The 16,770-nt window shown below is 36.2% G+C and overlaps 1 protein-coding gene across 4 annotated transcripts in view; it reads left to right on the forward strand.

Moving 5' to 3' along the window:
• Window positions 1–16,770, forward strand: part of LOC139974661 (E3 ubiquitin-protein ligase RNF13-like) — a 64,481-nt gene that overhangs the window by 518 nt on the left and 47,193 nt on the right. For 3 of the 4 annotated variants that reach the window (XM_071981907.1, XM_071981909.1, XM_071981906.1), the window contains exons 2-6: window positions 8,113–8,305; window positions 9,822–9,905; window positions 11,796–11,918; window positions 13,925–14,012; window positions 15,920–16,007. In XM_071981907.1, coding sequence (XP_071838008.1) covers window positions 8,210–8,305; window positions 9,822–9,905; window positions 11,796–11,918; window positions 13,925–14,012; window positions 15,920–16,007 — 479 coding nt within the window. In that variant the 5' untranslated portion in view covers window positions 8,113–8,209. Of the gene's footprint in view, window positions 1–3,656; window positions 3,779–8,112; window positions 8,306–9,821; window positions 9,906–11,795; window positions 11,919–13,924; window positions 14,013–15,919; window positions 16,008–16,770 lie in introns of those variants that run through there. The other variant, XM_071981908.1, reaches the window with a different exon arrangement.

A 16,770-nucleotide genomic window follows, 5' to 3' on the forward strand; every position in this document is an offset into this window, starting at 1 on the left:
GTATTATCCTATGGTAAATTCGCGATTGTTAGGACAGTAATGATCTTTTTAGTGTCCCAAAAGAGAAAAGTATGGAGTCATTCTTACCTTCCTTGCCAAATAGTGCGGGGGACCGTGGAATGCAAAGTCGTCAATGACTATAAGTAGAACGTTGATCGCAAAGTCGGTTTTACTATTACGTTTAGTTTCATCCAACTCGGCAACATACAGAAACACTACTCAAAGCTCAAGACTTTTTGGTACCAACCCTTTGGCCAACAACTGCAATCATTTCTCAATAACATTGCTATTATCAAAATTGTAGGGTCAGCTCTGTCAATAAGCAGGTGGTATAAGTTATCAAAAGAACATTAAAGTTGCAATTGGTACTATTTAATTAGTAAATGATGATAATATAATGTAGTTAGCATGTCCTTAAATGTTAAAATATTTTGTATTTGATATGGAAATTAGTTACCCCCTATACAATAGTCCATGTACTGTACTTGAACTTGAAGCTTTGTTTAGTATCTTTATGTTGATAGGATAACGTAAGTTGGCTTTAAAGGCATTGAAGACTGGCCCCAAATTGTGTGATGCGCTCTGAAAAAGTTAACTTTCCGTTGCTTGCAAGTGAAGTTTTCTTCTTGTCGCTAACATGCAGACAGTAATGAAACGTGATACCGTGTTATCTTTTATCTAGACTTGAGATATCCATCGCTGCTACCATGCTGCTATGTAAACAGTGTGGTGGGTATTGACCGTAGCTGTATGTATTGACTGTACTCTAGTGTCTAATTACAGACGGTAGCAAGCTGTGTGTGTAATTTCTGGGAACGATGGTGGTGTCTAACACTTCTGTTACACCTCATTCGAAACTAGGTCAGATTACCGGCATGAGACGTTTCTTTGTGCGCGAGTATTCACACCCTTAAAATAAAAATTAAGTGGAAATATATTTATAACGAAAATAACTGCTTGCACAGCAGAAGATGTATAAGAAAGAATATTTTTTATGTATTCTGAAATGAAGTTCTCATTTGACTACTAAAAACTGTATATTACATGCCAACCTTACGCATTACGAGTAGAACCCCTCTAACAAATCTTAAGTGGTACAGGTAGGACCCTTGCAATGCCATCTGCTAATTAATCAGGTCAGACATCCGGAGTGTATGCATGCTAAGTGCTACAATACTGCTCTTAATTTCCTTTAGGGAGAGATTTCATACTGTAGGGTTTGACTAAAGAATAGCGAAGATGATGATGATGATGATGTACCTGATTTTGCTCTATCCTTCAGCTATGTGATTTCATTGATGACTGGACCGGATTCCGCCAAAAATAGAAAGAATGACTGTATACTTGTAAAGGTCGATAGTCAATCTGATCGAAACAAGGACCAAGTTCCCTTACTTCGCAGATGCATTGAATTGACCAGTATTATTCTGCTAAATGGGTGGAGCAATCCACGAAAGTGTCTCAAAATTTTGAAATTGACGTTTCCTTGTATCACTGTGGCAATTTTGGCTGTTTTCGTTGGGGTCTTGTCAGTTAATATTGCAAGTGAATTAGCGGTTACAATACGACTAACAAACAGCAACTACAGTGTCTATTTGTGTAGCTAAATACTGTATGTATCAAACAGTAAGCGAACTTGGGACGCGCAAAGTTACGGTTCACCCCCATACTAGGCTTGTCTACTTATATTAAAAGTGTTAGGCTCGTAGCCAGGCCTTGAAAAGAGCTAAACCTTTAAACTAAACTAAAACTGCTTGGATCAAGTCTCCTGTTTAGCCAGTTTCCATCACAGGTGCTGCCAATGTATTCCACACAGTATTTATAAGGAAAGTATATAGTTGCATAGCCTACTGTGAGAGCTAGAATCTGTCTGCAATGTTCACATTTGGCAAAGTGTTGACGGCAAAGTATAAGCTTGTTTAGCAGTTACTTCTATGTAAAATCTGGTCTTGAACGAACATTGATTGTTGATGACATAGTATAGAACGAGAATGCTGGTAGGCCTACACCATGTTTGAACGATTGGTAAGAAACGAACCACTGTTTTAAAATCTCTCATAGCCAAGACACATCTGTGATAATCCTTATGCACTGCAATGCTCACAATGTGACATTTCTGATGTTAGAACTTATTTATGCCGAAAATTCCTGCTCTAAATTTTGTTCATGCTAGGGTGAGCCCCAGTTCTTGCCTTTTCATTCGATATATAAATACTGTGTGGGAGCGTATGTTGGAAGCGTCTGTGTTTGGCAGGTTGGTGCATTAGTAGCGTGCATGTATTACAGCATTTGGACTGGGTATGTATCTAAAAGATGTGGTCATTTATTCTCAGGCACAACATAAACAATGGCATAAAACTGGAGAATTTATGTTTGTAAATATTGCTTACTACAAGTATACTGAAAGTAATACATCTCTCTGCTCCAATTAAGCCGTACTGTATACTGCCAAATTGTTTAATCAGTTTGATTAGAATTGAAAGTTGAGAAACATATATAAATATTATATATCTATAAGCAAAAATGAAAATAAAAGAGGAAACGTTAGGTCTGTTGTATTCATTCATTGAGAACAATTGACTTCTTAAAGTGGCTGCAACTTGTATTTTTTGAAAGGATACCTTCAGTTATTACCACCGTCTTTTTCTCACAGGGATCTCGATGGGGAAATACAATATTTGCATGTAGGTCTGCCTCTTCATTGTTGTAAATATTTGGCTCTTTAACTATCATAAAAAGTACAGGCTCTATAAATTGTGTAATTAATACGGTTTGAATAATGTTGCAATAAGTGAAGTTATCACTTGGAAGTGCCATGAGTGAAATTTTTGGAAACCAAAATGTAAAATATAAAAAGACTGGGTTGTGATTTTCTGACACAGATAAAATAAAACCAGACAATGCCAGACAGAGTTTCATTGTTCATACCAAACATTTTTATGATGCACATATATATACTGTGTTTGGATGTGAGACAAACCTAACCCTGTGTAACTCAAATGCATCTTGATTGAAAACGTTCTACCAAAAGTGCCAAATAATTGTGAAGGGAGGATTTGATTCTAATCATATCAGCTTGTAACACTAAATCAGGGCTATTATAGTGACCTACAGTAAGCGTGGAATGTTCTGTTTCCGACTTGTGAAAACCTGTGAAATTGTCTGCAGGGACAATAGGGCATTTCAGCAAGTTCATATTTTTGAGCAGCCTTATTCATGTGCCACCTGGTGACAAGATTTTTACAACCACGCTGGCTTTTGAGGATCTGTAGGTGTATTGTTTCGTTAAGCATACACATGACTATTACAGTTTATATATATAGTCATTCATAAACAACAAGGAAACAATATTTAGTTTGCCTTAAGGTTCTAAGTAAATTTGTGTATGATATTGCAAAAGATTGTCAGTTCTATACTTTAGTGTGGAAAGCAAACAATGAAGTTTTATTATACTACTTGATTTTGCAAGTAACAGAAAGGTACAGAAATACTGTAGTTAGTGAAAAAAAAACCTTTTTCCTTGTATCATGTGACAGTCTTGTGGTCTTCATCGTTGTGAAAATTTGTTTAAAGTCTGGGTTACAGTTGAAGACAATTTGCTGCAGAGACTAAGAAGAAAGCCTATGCAAATGCTTCAAAAACACAACTTTAACCTACAAGTGCAGGTAGTTTCTTCATTATCTCATCATTTTTCTTGAAGAATTTAACACAATCTTAGGAAGTTCAGAATGATTTTGAAATGATTGAATATTGCAAAGTCTGGACAATACCTTCAAAGGTTAGTCAAATATATATATTCCATAGCTTTCATTTTCGAATGGTTTCCTGCTTATGTAGCCTTTCCTTTAGTATTTTACATGAAACAGAAAATGTCCTGTGGATGTCCAACATTTCCTGGATGGCTATTTTATCTTAGCAAAGACCAGTACTGGGAAATTATTTAGTGATTTAAGTATCGTGTGTACAGTATTGCAGGCTCTGACCTCCTTTGTCCCTTGTAAAAACATTGTGGTTCCTGTGTGGCAAAAAGCAAAGAATGCACCATCTTTACACTTTTATGGTAATTTCCCATCTTAGCATGCAGTAGATCTAGCATTTTTCACTGTGATAATATCATATGGTATCGTTTTTTTGTGTACACACATAAACTAGGTTCTCCTGTTCGGATGCATATTCTCATGGAAAATGTCCTTTCATGACTCGAGAAAAGAACGTTTCAGAGTGTGTACTCTACAGTGTAGACACTGACATACAAGGTTAGATCTAACCTTGAACCCATGCTTTTCCTGATTTCTTTTAGGCGTTGCATTCAATTCCATCACAAGTGCTGGTCGGAAACATTTACATACTGTACATGTCACGTGGCTCTCCTAACTGGTCCCCTGATCATTGTCCATTGTGTGTTTACCTGTAGTGTAAATTGTGATGTTTATATGGCACTGTACAGTTCTTCAAAGGTCATTAAGTATTAGGTCCTGTCTACATATATATTCTAACACTTCAGGGCCCCCCAAAAAAAGAGAAAAAACTGCTTCTCTGGAGCTACTGTAGTATTTCAAAGTATCCAAATTTGTTGAGGCTGGTAAAAGTCATAAAGATCATTAAAGGATGACTTATGGCAGGAAATTAATTTAGATATTTGCTTTAGACCATTAAATAGCACTGCTATCATAATCAGTACATGTTGTATTTTAATACCTTTATTTTATGTGTTGGACGAATGTAACCGTAATATTAATCACCGGCTTTTGAGATCGGCGTCATAGTCTTCGCCCACCTTGAAATCCGCAGTCCCCTCACAAGTTTGGAAGGTCGGTAAGGGTAACTCCATAGTTTACCCTTTTCAGGAAACCGAAAAGGAAAGGGTGCTGTTTGAGGAGCACCCATGGTCTAGTTTCTTCAGTATCATTTCATCTTAAAACCTAGTCTTGGGGTACCGTGACACTGTTGCCATGAGCTCTTGTACAGTACCATTAGAACAGCATGCTACTGTGAAACATGTAAAACAAGGCCTGAATAGTTCCTTTCCGTAGTAGGTATACCAAGAATGATGTGCCAGCTAGCAGGCTTGTAAGAGGAAGAAGTTCAAAAAAGATTTTGATCGGTGGTGGCTAAATAGTTTCTGTTTTCTGAGTAAATATGAGCTATCAATACTTGTCCTTTCCTCAAAATGTTTCTCAGTTGTGTGTTTTTTACATTATATTCGGCAAAGCTGGCAGAGTGTTCCTTCCTGTGGTTTTAGTGTTTAATTTGCCAAGTCAGGTGATTGTTGCTGGTAAAAATTATGTTTATCTTGGGTGTTTCATTTTAAAGATGTACTGTACAATGTACATGATGGGCTAGATTCCAGTATTAAAGGCAGCACAAATATGTATTTTCAATAAATAACTAAGCAGGAAATAATTGAGTGTTCAAATTTTGTATCATGGCGGTTCAGAACGAATTTAATTTTTCTCAAGATACTATAGTTCTGGTGTAAGGATCCCCCTACCCCTCCCCCCCCCCCATCTAAATTGTACAACCTTGGACTTGTATAGCAATTTGATCATTTTGCATCTAGCAGTTTGGGATGTGTAAGTGATACTGGATAAATTAAACTATTAAACAAATGATGTAAGTTCATTACTATAATTAATGTATGCTCCATGAATATTTCATGCTTATAGATTAAAGTAGAACAATGTAAAATGAGACATCACATGTTGTTTTGAAGGTTATTATTTGTTTTCTGTCCTTGGGAGTAGGGAGGGAGAGAGATTGGGGGGGGGGGTTCCTGTCTGTATTGGGTCAGTAGGAAGATAAGCAACAATGGCAACAGAACGATATCCTCCATTTTCCATACTTTGTGTGCAGTATAGACTGATTGAAATGTACTGTACCTATGTACGGTATATGTGAACAGTGCCTAGCTTGCATACCTACAGTGTAAGCATCCATGTGTACAGTGCATTGAAGTGTACACTTTACAGGTATTAACTACTGTTGTACAGTATCTATCCATATATATACATACAGTATAATGCTATGTACCTCGTTCATTGCTACTGTTTGTCCAACCCAAGAAATCTCAACTGCATATATACTAGTGTATACATATATTCAAAGTACACAGTCATACCCTGCAAAAGAGCTATTACTCAGAGTGCTTTGTAGCCCTTAACCAAATTCCATTCTACCCTGGTTTAGGAAGATAAAAGCCATGAACTTTGGAAGTTAAACGTATTATTTCTAGTTGGTATCCATGGATAAAATGTTTTTACTGTTGTGGGTAGAAGTGCTATGACTGCTTGGTTTAACTGCCCGGTGTCTGTGTTCCTTGTTTAATAGACCCAGCCTTGTAGTTTATTCAGTATTAAAGGAGGTTAAATGGATATCATGTAAAGTAGATATAGACTGTCAACGGTTACTTTATTTCCTCGTTCTTTATTTCTTTTCTTAATGACAGTTTCAAAACCGATAAATACCAGATTATAATCAAATAAAAAAGGAAGATTAAGAAGAAGTCTTGATAATATATATATATATCAAATTAGTCTTGGGATGATGTTTTCTTGTGCGAAATATTTGTAGCAGTTCCAGCTGTTTACAACTCCCGATCCCTGACATGTACAGTATATCAGGACTATGAAATAAACAGAAGGATCGAGTCTAAGTTGTACATTGCTTAAATGTGAAAGGCATTGAATTTTACATGACATGGTTCTCTCGAAGGGATGGAAAGGATTCCATTTTTTTTTTGGAGTGGGGGGGGGGGAACATTTGAACATTAAATCCCCTTTTTGTTGGAATTTGAATTAATGACATTATTATTATATTTTAAAGAGCTCTCTGTGTGAACCGTAGGGCTATAACTAATTTACCTTCCAGTCATAGTGTGTGCATACAGTGTAGTACCTATCATCCGTAATTTAACCTGTGGTGATTACCTTGATTGTGTAACAGTGTTGTACTTAAAAAAGATCTGTGATTGTATTAGGTATGACAATGATATGAAACTGATTCTTTTCTTCTGTGTAGAATTACTTTAGTTTTTGTCAATTGTCATGCAATGAAATGAAAATATGCTGGTCTAGATAATTTAAATGTTGTTTGTCATTACAATCATTCTTTGCTATGACTAGGCTTCTGGTACTTTTCGGGAATTAACCAGTTCTTACAGCGAGAGCAATTTAGTGAACTTCACTTCAATGTAATATTGGGCGATATTGCCCAGATATCAACTTATGTGCTAGATAGATGACTCTTGTGTTCATAACCAAATGATGTTTTGTCAAGCCCTCTTGCTTTAATCTTCACAGGACTTCTTGATTTATTATGTACAAACTACAAACATACAATACAGTAGCTATGGTGTACTATGCTGAGTAAAATATGAGGATAAATTAAAAATAAGATATCTGTCTCTCCAGCACTTGTACTGTAGTGTGTGTAAACAAGTCATAACAACTGCAAATCCACGAGTGGAGAACCTTTGTTATGAAAATAAGTACCATTATAATTTCAAAAATATTCAGACTGCCTTTACGAATACAGAAAACCTGAAGTACCTGTTTACGAGTGAAAAATGTTTCAATCGACCTGTGCGAGTAAACTCGTTTATTATCTTGTCTAAGTGTCTGCACATTGCCAAATGCTTCACCTTCAAGCACTTTATATTTTTGATGAACGTTTGCAACGGTTACCTCTGTGACGATACTACTTTGTGTTGTGCAGATTGCAGAAGGGTACCGTTCATCAAAGGTTGCCTAGAGCCAGATAAGTTTATTTTTCTTAAAATGAAACCGATAGAAAATTTTTGTTTGAACTGTTACTATTTTAAAGAAATACAGTATTCTGTCCTTTTCCAAACACAAATTGACATTTGTGTATGCTCAGCCATTGAGCGCCAAAAGTCTCCCATCTCGTATTGAATTTTCACGAGAGCATGCTACAAAGAGCAATATGGATGTGAATGGAAGAGAGTGATAGGCACTGAAGGGAAATTTAGGAAGTGGTGAGTGGGAATTGTGGGGGAGGGGGGGGGGGGAGGTCACTACCATCCAAAATTGCAGCCCTCAGAATGAAAATGCCACTTTAAACCTTTTTTTCTTTTTTCTTTCTCATTGTTTGCAGGTCTGAAGACTTATTTTTTTACTGCCATAGTTAACAGATGTCCGCAAACATCCGGTTGACCTCTATGCTCCGTTGTCGGTTTCACTGAAAGTCAAAGATGGCCCTTGTAACTTTCACCTGGGCTGTTCATGTCCTGTACTCTTGCCTGCTATTCGTATTGGTTCTTGTCTCAGTATCTGCAGATGTCATTGTGGTAAGTTGATATATAAACAGTGGGGATAATTAACAATCCATTAGGGTAGATTGTATTTACTACTCCAAACTTATAGTGTCATAAGCTCTAAAAAAAAATCGGGTTTATTTTTCAAATGATAGAGAGAAGTTGACAAATGTTGAATGTTTTTCATATGATTTTTGCATTTGATTAATGCTAAAACAAAACCATAACAACTTGTCTGGGCGACAATTTTTTCTCGAGTCAAACAGAACCACCAAAATACTTGCTTACCTAACATTCCTCTGATGAAATCATAAAATGATATTTCGTTATCTTGAATATGATCAGTTGCAATCTTGTCTCCGGTTCTGCTCTGAAATGTTGGTAAAAATGTCGAAAAATTTCAAAAAACTGTTTTAAAAGCACTCTTACCTAAACGTGTGGTTGCATTTTACAACCACGGATACCACCAACATGTGACCAATTTATTACAAGTTATGTAGATTTCAGAGTGCATATGAGGACAGGTAAGTGTATCATGGGTTCGTAAATACCAAAACTAGACAAGCTTTTGGGGTTTCCATTTTATGCAGACAATAATCCAGAGTTTGTTGTACTGTATTTTTTTTTCTAACCCAGAGACAATGCAATTCCCATGGCTGTTACCCCATAAAGAGAAAAACCCCCTAAAACTAGCCATTTTCAATGTACTTACAGCTCCTGTAAAAGCATCCTTGAAGTCTCTCGACTAAGTGTTCAATAAATTCTTTTGAAGAGTGGTGGGCATGCAGTCTATAGAATCATTTGGCCGGCTTGGACATTAAATAAACGATACATCATAACTAGATAACGACATGTCGTAATTATTTTTACAAAGTCACTTAATATTTATGACATGAAAATTCATTAAAACCCAGAGAGGTTCTCAAATTAAATCGTAAAATTAATGATGTAGCGTTTGTTTCTGTAATCTTGATGTTCATGGGTAGGCTATAAATCTTGGGTTGTTAATACTTCCATTGCGTCGTAAAATGACAGGTTTATCGTTGTTCCACACCTCAGTCTCAGATCAACAACTTTTAGGTCACATTCTAAATAGCCCAATCACATCTTGTTTATGTCATGAATGTGTTGGCCTCTGTAAAAGGATGTCTCATTCCTTGATTTCTAACGTCAGGTTGCCTATATAATATGTGACGATCTTTAGAATATAAATTAACAACAGATATTTGAAATATTTCAATCAAGCAGAAATAAATATCGTCTTATTCATTGATTGTGGGGTTAAAAGTCTATTCTAATATTTTGTTGTAATTGTAGTAACATCATGTGGGAACTATTTGACTTCATGTCATTAACACAAACTTGCAGCGTGTCCTGATTTAATCAAGATACAATGTAATTCCGCACCCTTCCAAACTTGGTAGAGGTTAACAACATATCGTGAAACAATTGTGCAACATTCTGAGCTGGAAAATGATCTCAAAACTAGAGATTGTATGAAGCTAAAGATAGGCCTACCGCTTGACTCTATACACGTTTCCTTTTGCAGATTTTAGACAACAAGACCGTGGTGGAGGAATTTGCCTCCATGCCTTCGACGTTCGGATACCCAATTCCTCAAGATGGTATAAGTGTGAGTAAATGTTTTTGTTTTAAAGCTAGAATAAACGCAGAGGAATGATTACCCCGTGTCACATCGCAAACTGCATTGAAAAAATGGGGCAGTATGCTATATACATAGATGCCTGTTCAAAGATTTTTACCCATTTTTTTTTTGACAGGAACCTTAGTATTGTGTAAAGAGACAAAATACAGGGTCCTCAAAAATGTAGCACTAAATTTATTCCCTGAAACGTCATCAGTATTGCCGACGACCATGTACAAAAACAAATAGATAACTAAAATGTTTTAAATGTTGCCCAGTTAAATATATAAAATTTATTTATCAAATTGAACAATCGCCAACATCTGTGAAAAATGTTGTGAAGTCACAACCTCTGGGAAACATTTTTTTTTTAAAATTTTCAACACCTTTAAAGAAGTTTTCTAGCATGCTATAAAAATATGTAAAGTCAGCACTAATGCCCACCCCCCCCCACTCCCCACCCCTTCCACATTTGAAAGTCCAATTGTCAATATGAGGACGGAATAAACTCTCATACTATTCATACCAGGGTTCAACTAGCAGCTTTGGACAATCAATTGGCGTAAACAGATTGAAGCCTTTCGTGGCTGCGCAATGTAAAACTCATCTTGAGGAGAAAGGTATTTCTACACTGTCAGTTGAAATCCCCATCCCCTCACTCAAGAGATGGTTAATTGATTGTAACCTATTTTTGACTGACTATGCTCTCTCTCTTACTCGAGGAAGTCGATCACAGCTGGTGGTCTGTGTTATTATCTGGGCAAGATGTATCTTGAGAAGCTTTACTAAAGGCTGAATAATCTTCTCATCCATTCTATCCTTGAAACATATCACATTTGGAATGGTTTTGCTTGGCTCTCATTGTTTTTGTAAGTTACAATTTCATCAGGATGAAATGCTTTCGAAGAAATTTCGTTCCACTCTAATGGATAAATGATTGCAATATGGTAAAGTAATACGAAGCCAATTTGCCTCCTTCTGAACACTTTTATAGCAACTTGTCCATTTTGCATAGCAATTTGCCCATTTTGCATAGCAATTTGCCCATTTTGCATAGCAATTTGCCCATTTTACATAGCAATTTGCCCATTTGCATAGCAATTTGCCCATTTTGCATAGCATTTTGCCATTTTGCATAGCAATTTGCCCATTTTGCATAGCAATTTGCCCATTTTGCATAGCAATTTGCCCATTTTGCATAGCAATTTGCCCATTTTGCATAGCAATGTGCCCATTTGCATAGCAATTTGCCCATTTTACTGTACATAGCAATTTGCCCATTTTGCATAGCAATTTGCCCATTTGCATAGCAATTTGCATAGCATTTTGTATAGCAATTTGCCCATTTTACTGTACATAGCAATTTGCCCATTTTACATAGCAACTTGCCAATTTTGCATAGCAATTTGCCCATTTTGCATAGCAGTTTGCCCATTTTGCATAGCATTTTACTATGCGACAGTGGATAAATGATTCCCTGCATTGCTAACGTTCTATTTATGATTACACAGTGAATGAGTTTTCCAGTATCTGGTTTGATACCAACACTAAAATCTGACGACTCATATTTACATGGCAAGAAAGGATGCTATATTGGAAAAAAAATTGCTTTTAGACCCATCTGTCTATTGTGAACATTAAACTGGACAAAATTTTACTCCTAAGGTTGCAAGGAATGGTACTTTATCTTAACAAGTTTCTGGTAGCATTTAATCTAAAAGTCCAGATACTTCTATGGTTGAATGTCGTTTCATGTCATAAAAATGGCAGAATAGACCAATGTTATATTCTCTGCACGAACCTTGCTTAAAATGGTAGGGATTTGTGTAACATGATTTGAAATATCCTGTTCAATTCTGTTTCACCTTTTCATTACAGGGTTACTTAGCCATCGCTAGTCCTATTACTGCATGCACCTCCATTAAGTCTCCACCTAACGTGTCCGGAGACCCAAATTTCTTCGCTCTGATTCAGAGAGGCTCCTGTGATTTTGACCTAAAGGTAAGATGGGGCTACCAGGTGAAAGGTCAGTAATTAATTGGGGGTCCAAATTTTAGCATGCTAAAATAACTTCAAAAAAAAGCATCAATTTTGTGCGGATATTGCCCACTTCCTTCTCCCTCGGAATCTGCCATTCAGAAGTGAACTTTGTGTGTTTTTCTGGAAATTATTCTCTAGAATTCAACGGAGTTATGCATACCATTACAGCCTTTATCATCTTATTCAGTGTTGACAGGTTCCCTACAATCACATTACTATGATGAGGCACTTCTCTTCCACAGGAGTTCGCCATTCTGATGTATAGAATGAGCAAATTGAAGTTTTGTGTAAATTATAAAAATAGTCAACGGAACACAGGAATGTTTTTGTAAAACAAATAGCATATCATATATTGTGCCAATCACTATCACCTTCGTAGTTAATGCAGAAAATTATTTAGTGTTCAAATCTTGAAGGATACTGACTTTTTTTTCTCTCTTGGAAAATGCTGTTTCCTTTGTACAAAACCTGCTATAATATCTTTGCACTTGTATATATATCAATATGTCCATTTTGCTACGTGAAACCGGATAAATGATTCCTTTTAATGAACAGAACAGCCTTGCATGGACATGTGCTTCTTGTCAACACTTTTGTCCCCAAGATGTCAATTCTAAAATGGAAGGTACACAAAATGAGACCTACCTGGAAATTTGTTTGCTATCACAACATGTATTATATGAACCCGTGCTATACGTCAAGCGCCCCTAAAGTTAACCTACACCGAAAACACCCTTGATTTGCTACCATATGATCATCAAGTAGGGTTTTAACTGGGTGTACAGTGTTACACCATAGAACTCGTACTGCTGACAAAACATTTAGTAGCTTGTGTCCTGTTGACTTGTTTTACAAAAAAGGGCTGTTAATGAGATGCATAGGTTTGAATGTGTTTGTAGTGGAATGATACTACTGACTTACAAGTTGGAAATGTGCATTGACATTGGACTGTGTGAGATACAAATTTTATATCCATTTAAATCTCAAGAAGGGCATTACAGACAAATTTCATACTTCACAAGTGGATACTCCTTACTGAGTTTCAGAGACCTAGATTGTACTTTGGTGGCTGTAGGGTATCAGTTATATCTAAGTTCAGAAATGGATAAAATTTGTGACAATAAGTCTGTTCAAGAACTGCAACTGGTAACACGAGTCTCACATCTTTAGTAATGAAGGTTTTATGGTTTCTTGGAAGGTCAGACGTCATTTAAGATCAGCAGGGGTTACAGTTAACTTTGTAAACCTAACAACTTAAAGGAAGCATGTACAGAATTTATGAATTTCTTACTGGGTACATTTTGTACATAAAGTTTTCAAGATGCTGTGTAATCCAGATATGTTCCCCAAATTATATTAATTCCTATTCATAACATCATTTAGAATAATTCTCAATTTACTTAACATATCACAGAACTGTTTTCCGGTTCTTCTCATCGTAAACCATGCAACGATATTATTCACTGGTGACATGCAGTGCCGTGTAATGATAGAGTTTGTGTACGATCCAATTTTTTAGTAAATGTATCCAAGATCTTGCAAGTATCAACTCTTTAAGCCCACAGACTATGTATTAATTAATTAATACATGAAATTATGATTATTACATATGTCATATTTAGTTTATTGATGTTTCTCTATTTGACCTTGTTTTCCTTGCAAGGTGCTGGAAGCTCAAACTGCTGGTTTTAAAGTTGCTATTGTTTAAGCCCACAGACTATATATTAATTAATTAATACATGAAATTATGATTATTACATATGTCATATTTAGTTTATTGATGTTTCTCTATTTGACCTTGTTTTCCTTGCAAGGTGCTGGAAGCTCAAACTGCTGGTTTTAAAGGTGCTATTGTTTAAGCCCACAGACTATGTATTAATTAATTAATACATGAAATTAATATTATTACATATGTCATATTCAGTTTATTGATGTTTCTCTATTTGACCTTGTTTTCCTCTTTCAAGGTGCTGGAAGCTCAAACTGCTGGTTTTAAAGGTGCTATTGTTTACGATGATATCAACGAGGGTTTGTTTCCTATGACGGGCAAGACATGTAAGTGTAGGCATATTTCTGTTCTTCACAAGAGGAACTACAGTAGCAGTAGGTTACTTATGCTTTCAACGTTTTATCTGTAAGATGGGCCCACTTTTTGTTTTTGTTTTTTAATGAGTGGTAAATGAAGGGTCCCAGGGAGGTCCTTCGTGTGGTGAGTTTTAAACGTCCATCTACGATAAAATTCCTCTCAACAGGATTTGAATCAATACATCACCAGAATGGATTATTTGCATCGACCTGCATTTGTTGCATTCTTCTGTGATATGCAATCCAGCTGCCTGTAAAACTCTCAATGCAAACCCTTCGCTAAATGATGGTTCAGATATACCTTCTCTGCCATATGTTGGAGCATTGTTAGATTTATAAACCAAAATTCAAATGCAAATATTAAGCAAAATTATAGCAACATAAGCCAAATTGTGTGAGGTTGAAGTGGTGAGATAAATTTGCAGCTAGTAACGGTATTTAAATATCGCAGCCTTGCTGACTTGACATTGTAGAAATGAGTCAACATAAGCTATCGTCATAAACCGTAGAAAGATTTTGGTTCGGTTTTCGGTGTGATTGTCTGAAATAAGCGTAGAGAGTCTTGTGCATATTGACAATTAATGCTAGGGGCTCAAAAAGAGCAAAAAAAGAGTGGTTTTGAATAAGTGGTAATTATTATTTCAATTTGGAATCCCATCAGCAGTGCAAAATGTGGGGGAAAAGGCAGCTCAAAGGTTGAGAATCCAGGCACCTTATTATTAGGCAGGGTCATGACATTACCTCAAGGGAAACATAAACACAATAATACCATTGATCAGTATTGTATTAATACTGGGATATATTTCACTTGTGAAAGTAAAATTTTGGATGCAGTGTGTTTTCGTTGTGGCATCTGTGACATCACACATGTTTCATCTCAGGGTCACTTTCAGTACAAACTGTACCAATTTTATATGTCGTTATCTCGTGGTATGTACAAAGTGAATGCAAATTTCGTCGGGATGCTGAGAATATGTTACTCACAACGCAGTCATTATGAAGGTCTTGCAAGGATCCTGCAGTTGTGAAAATGCGAATAAAGAGTTGATGTTTTTTTTCCATGAATTAAGTGTCCTGTCCGTCTTTGTTACGTAGTAGCTCAATGATAGGCGTTAAAACTGGGGTTATAACAGCTTAAGGTTTTTTTCGTTTTTTTTTCCATGAAAATTAATTCTTTGAAAGACTTTTTTTTTAAAGAGTATTCTAAAGTTTTCTGATCTCTTGCTGTGTTTGTTTGCAGGGCTGTCCATAAAACAGAACAAAAATATATATTTATTTCCTTGTTAAATTTTGTAATATAGAAGACTGCTGAGATGGAATGGAAATACATGAACAATGTTTATCTGTTCTCTCTTACAGTAAAAGCAAAGTAAGAAGTGATTTGGTCAAAAACGTGTGTCACCTCATATTTTCTGCTTTGATAAAAAAAATAGAAGTATTTAGTCATCTGTGCACAGTTCATCAAAGCCCCATGTCAGGGGTTGTCAAGAGGCAGCGGACCTTCTCCAAAATTCCGACCCTCGGTTCATTTTCAATCAGGACGACCAAAAGACTTGTTCCACAATACTGTAAAATTCAGGCATGTGTACCCCTAAGGCCTTTACTTAGGCTTGAGTACCCAACTAGCCTACCACACACATTGCTAAATCTATTTGAGAGTTTTGTCTCTCCCTCCAATGAATATTATTCCTCTGGCCCTCATAGAAGATTAATTTTATTTTACTTGTTGGGGAGGGGGGGGGGCAAGGTATATTTTATACTTGTCCACATGTAAAAACCAAATAGGTTTGACCATTTTTCCAATCTGCACAACCAAAAAAAATCTTTGTAATAATGTTCTGCGTGTCATTTTGATTTCTCTTCCTTTCCATTCGTAGATGCCCAAGATGTTCTCATTCAGTCTGTTTTCGTGGCCGAAACGAGTGGACTCTCGCTCATGAACTTCGTATATGACGCTCCAGATAGGTACGTTACTTTGAAAACAAATATATCTTTTCAAGATTGGCTTTTCAGTGATGACTTTAGGCAGAGTTCCATTTTTGACCTCTTGTAGATCATGTACAAATCACTGCTATCAATCCAGGTATTTCTCTACCGCTACACACTCTTAGTTTCTTGAAACCCACATTAAACTCCATGAAACATCCTAGGCTCAATCAAATAAAGTGACTGAACTACTTAGTTTAAAACACGATTTACCATAAGGTCAGTTCCTCAAATGAAACACAATACCTAATAGGTAACACTTTTATGGCCATCAATAACATATGACACCTTTAACTGCATTTCAGATTTATCAAGGACAAATAGTATTGAAATGCCATCCAAGCTTTAAAGAAGCGTACCAGAGATTCAGCCTATTTTTAATGCTGATTATTTTCACAAACCAGAATAGCTATGGAAACAATTATCAGCAATGAAGTTTATCCTTTTTTTGTTGACTGTGTCATGTCAAGACTAAACTTCTGCCTAAAGTCGTCACCCATTAATTGAAGGCAAATAACTGCTACCCCGCATTAATGTGTTTTGTGGTATGTGGCCTCTTCAATCCAGTCCTTTGTCATCACTAATATCTCCTTTAAAAGATTATTCTTCATATTCTTCATATGTGTTATTATTCTAACCAGCAATCTTGATGTAACTTAATTCATGGTTAACCCTGACATACATGCATACATGTGCCATACCTTTCACTTCATAACATAAAGTTGAACAGCAGATGTTGGGT

The sequence above is a fragment of the Apostichopus japonicus genome, chromosome 10 (assembly GCF_037975245.1).
Source record: "Apostichopus japonicus isolate 1M-3 chromosome 10, ASM3797524v1, whole genome shotgun sequence".
Taxonomy (NCBI): Eukaryota; Metazoa; Echinodermata; class Holothuroidea; order Aspidochirotida; family Stichopodidae; genus Apostichopus; species Apostichopus japonicus.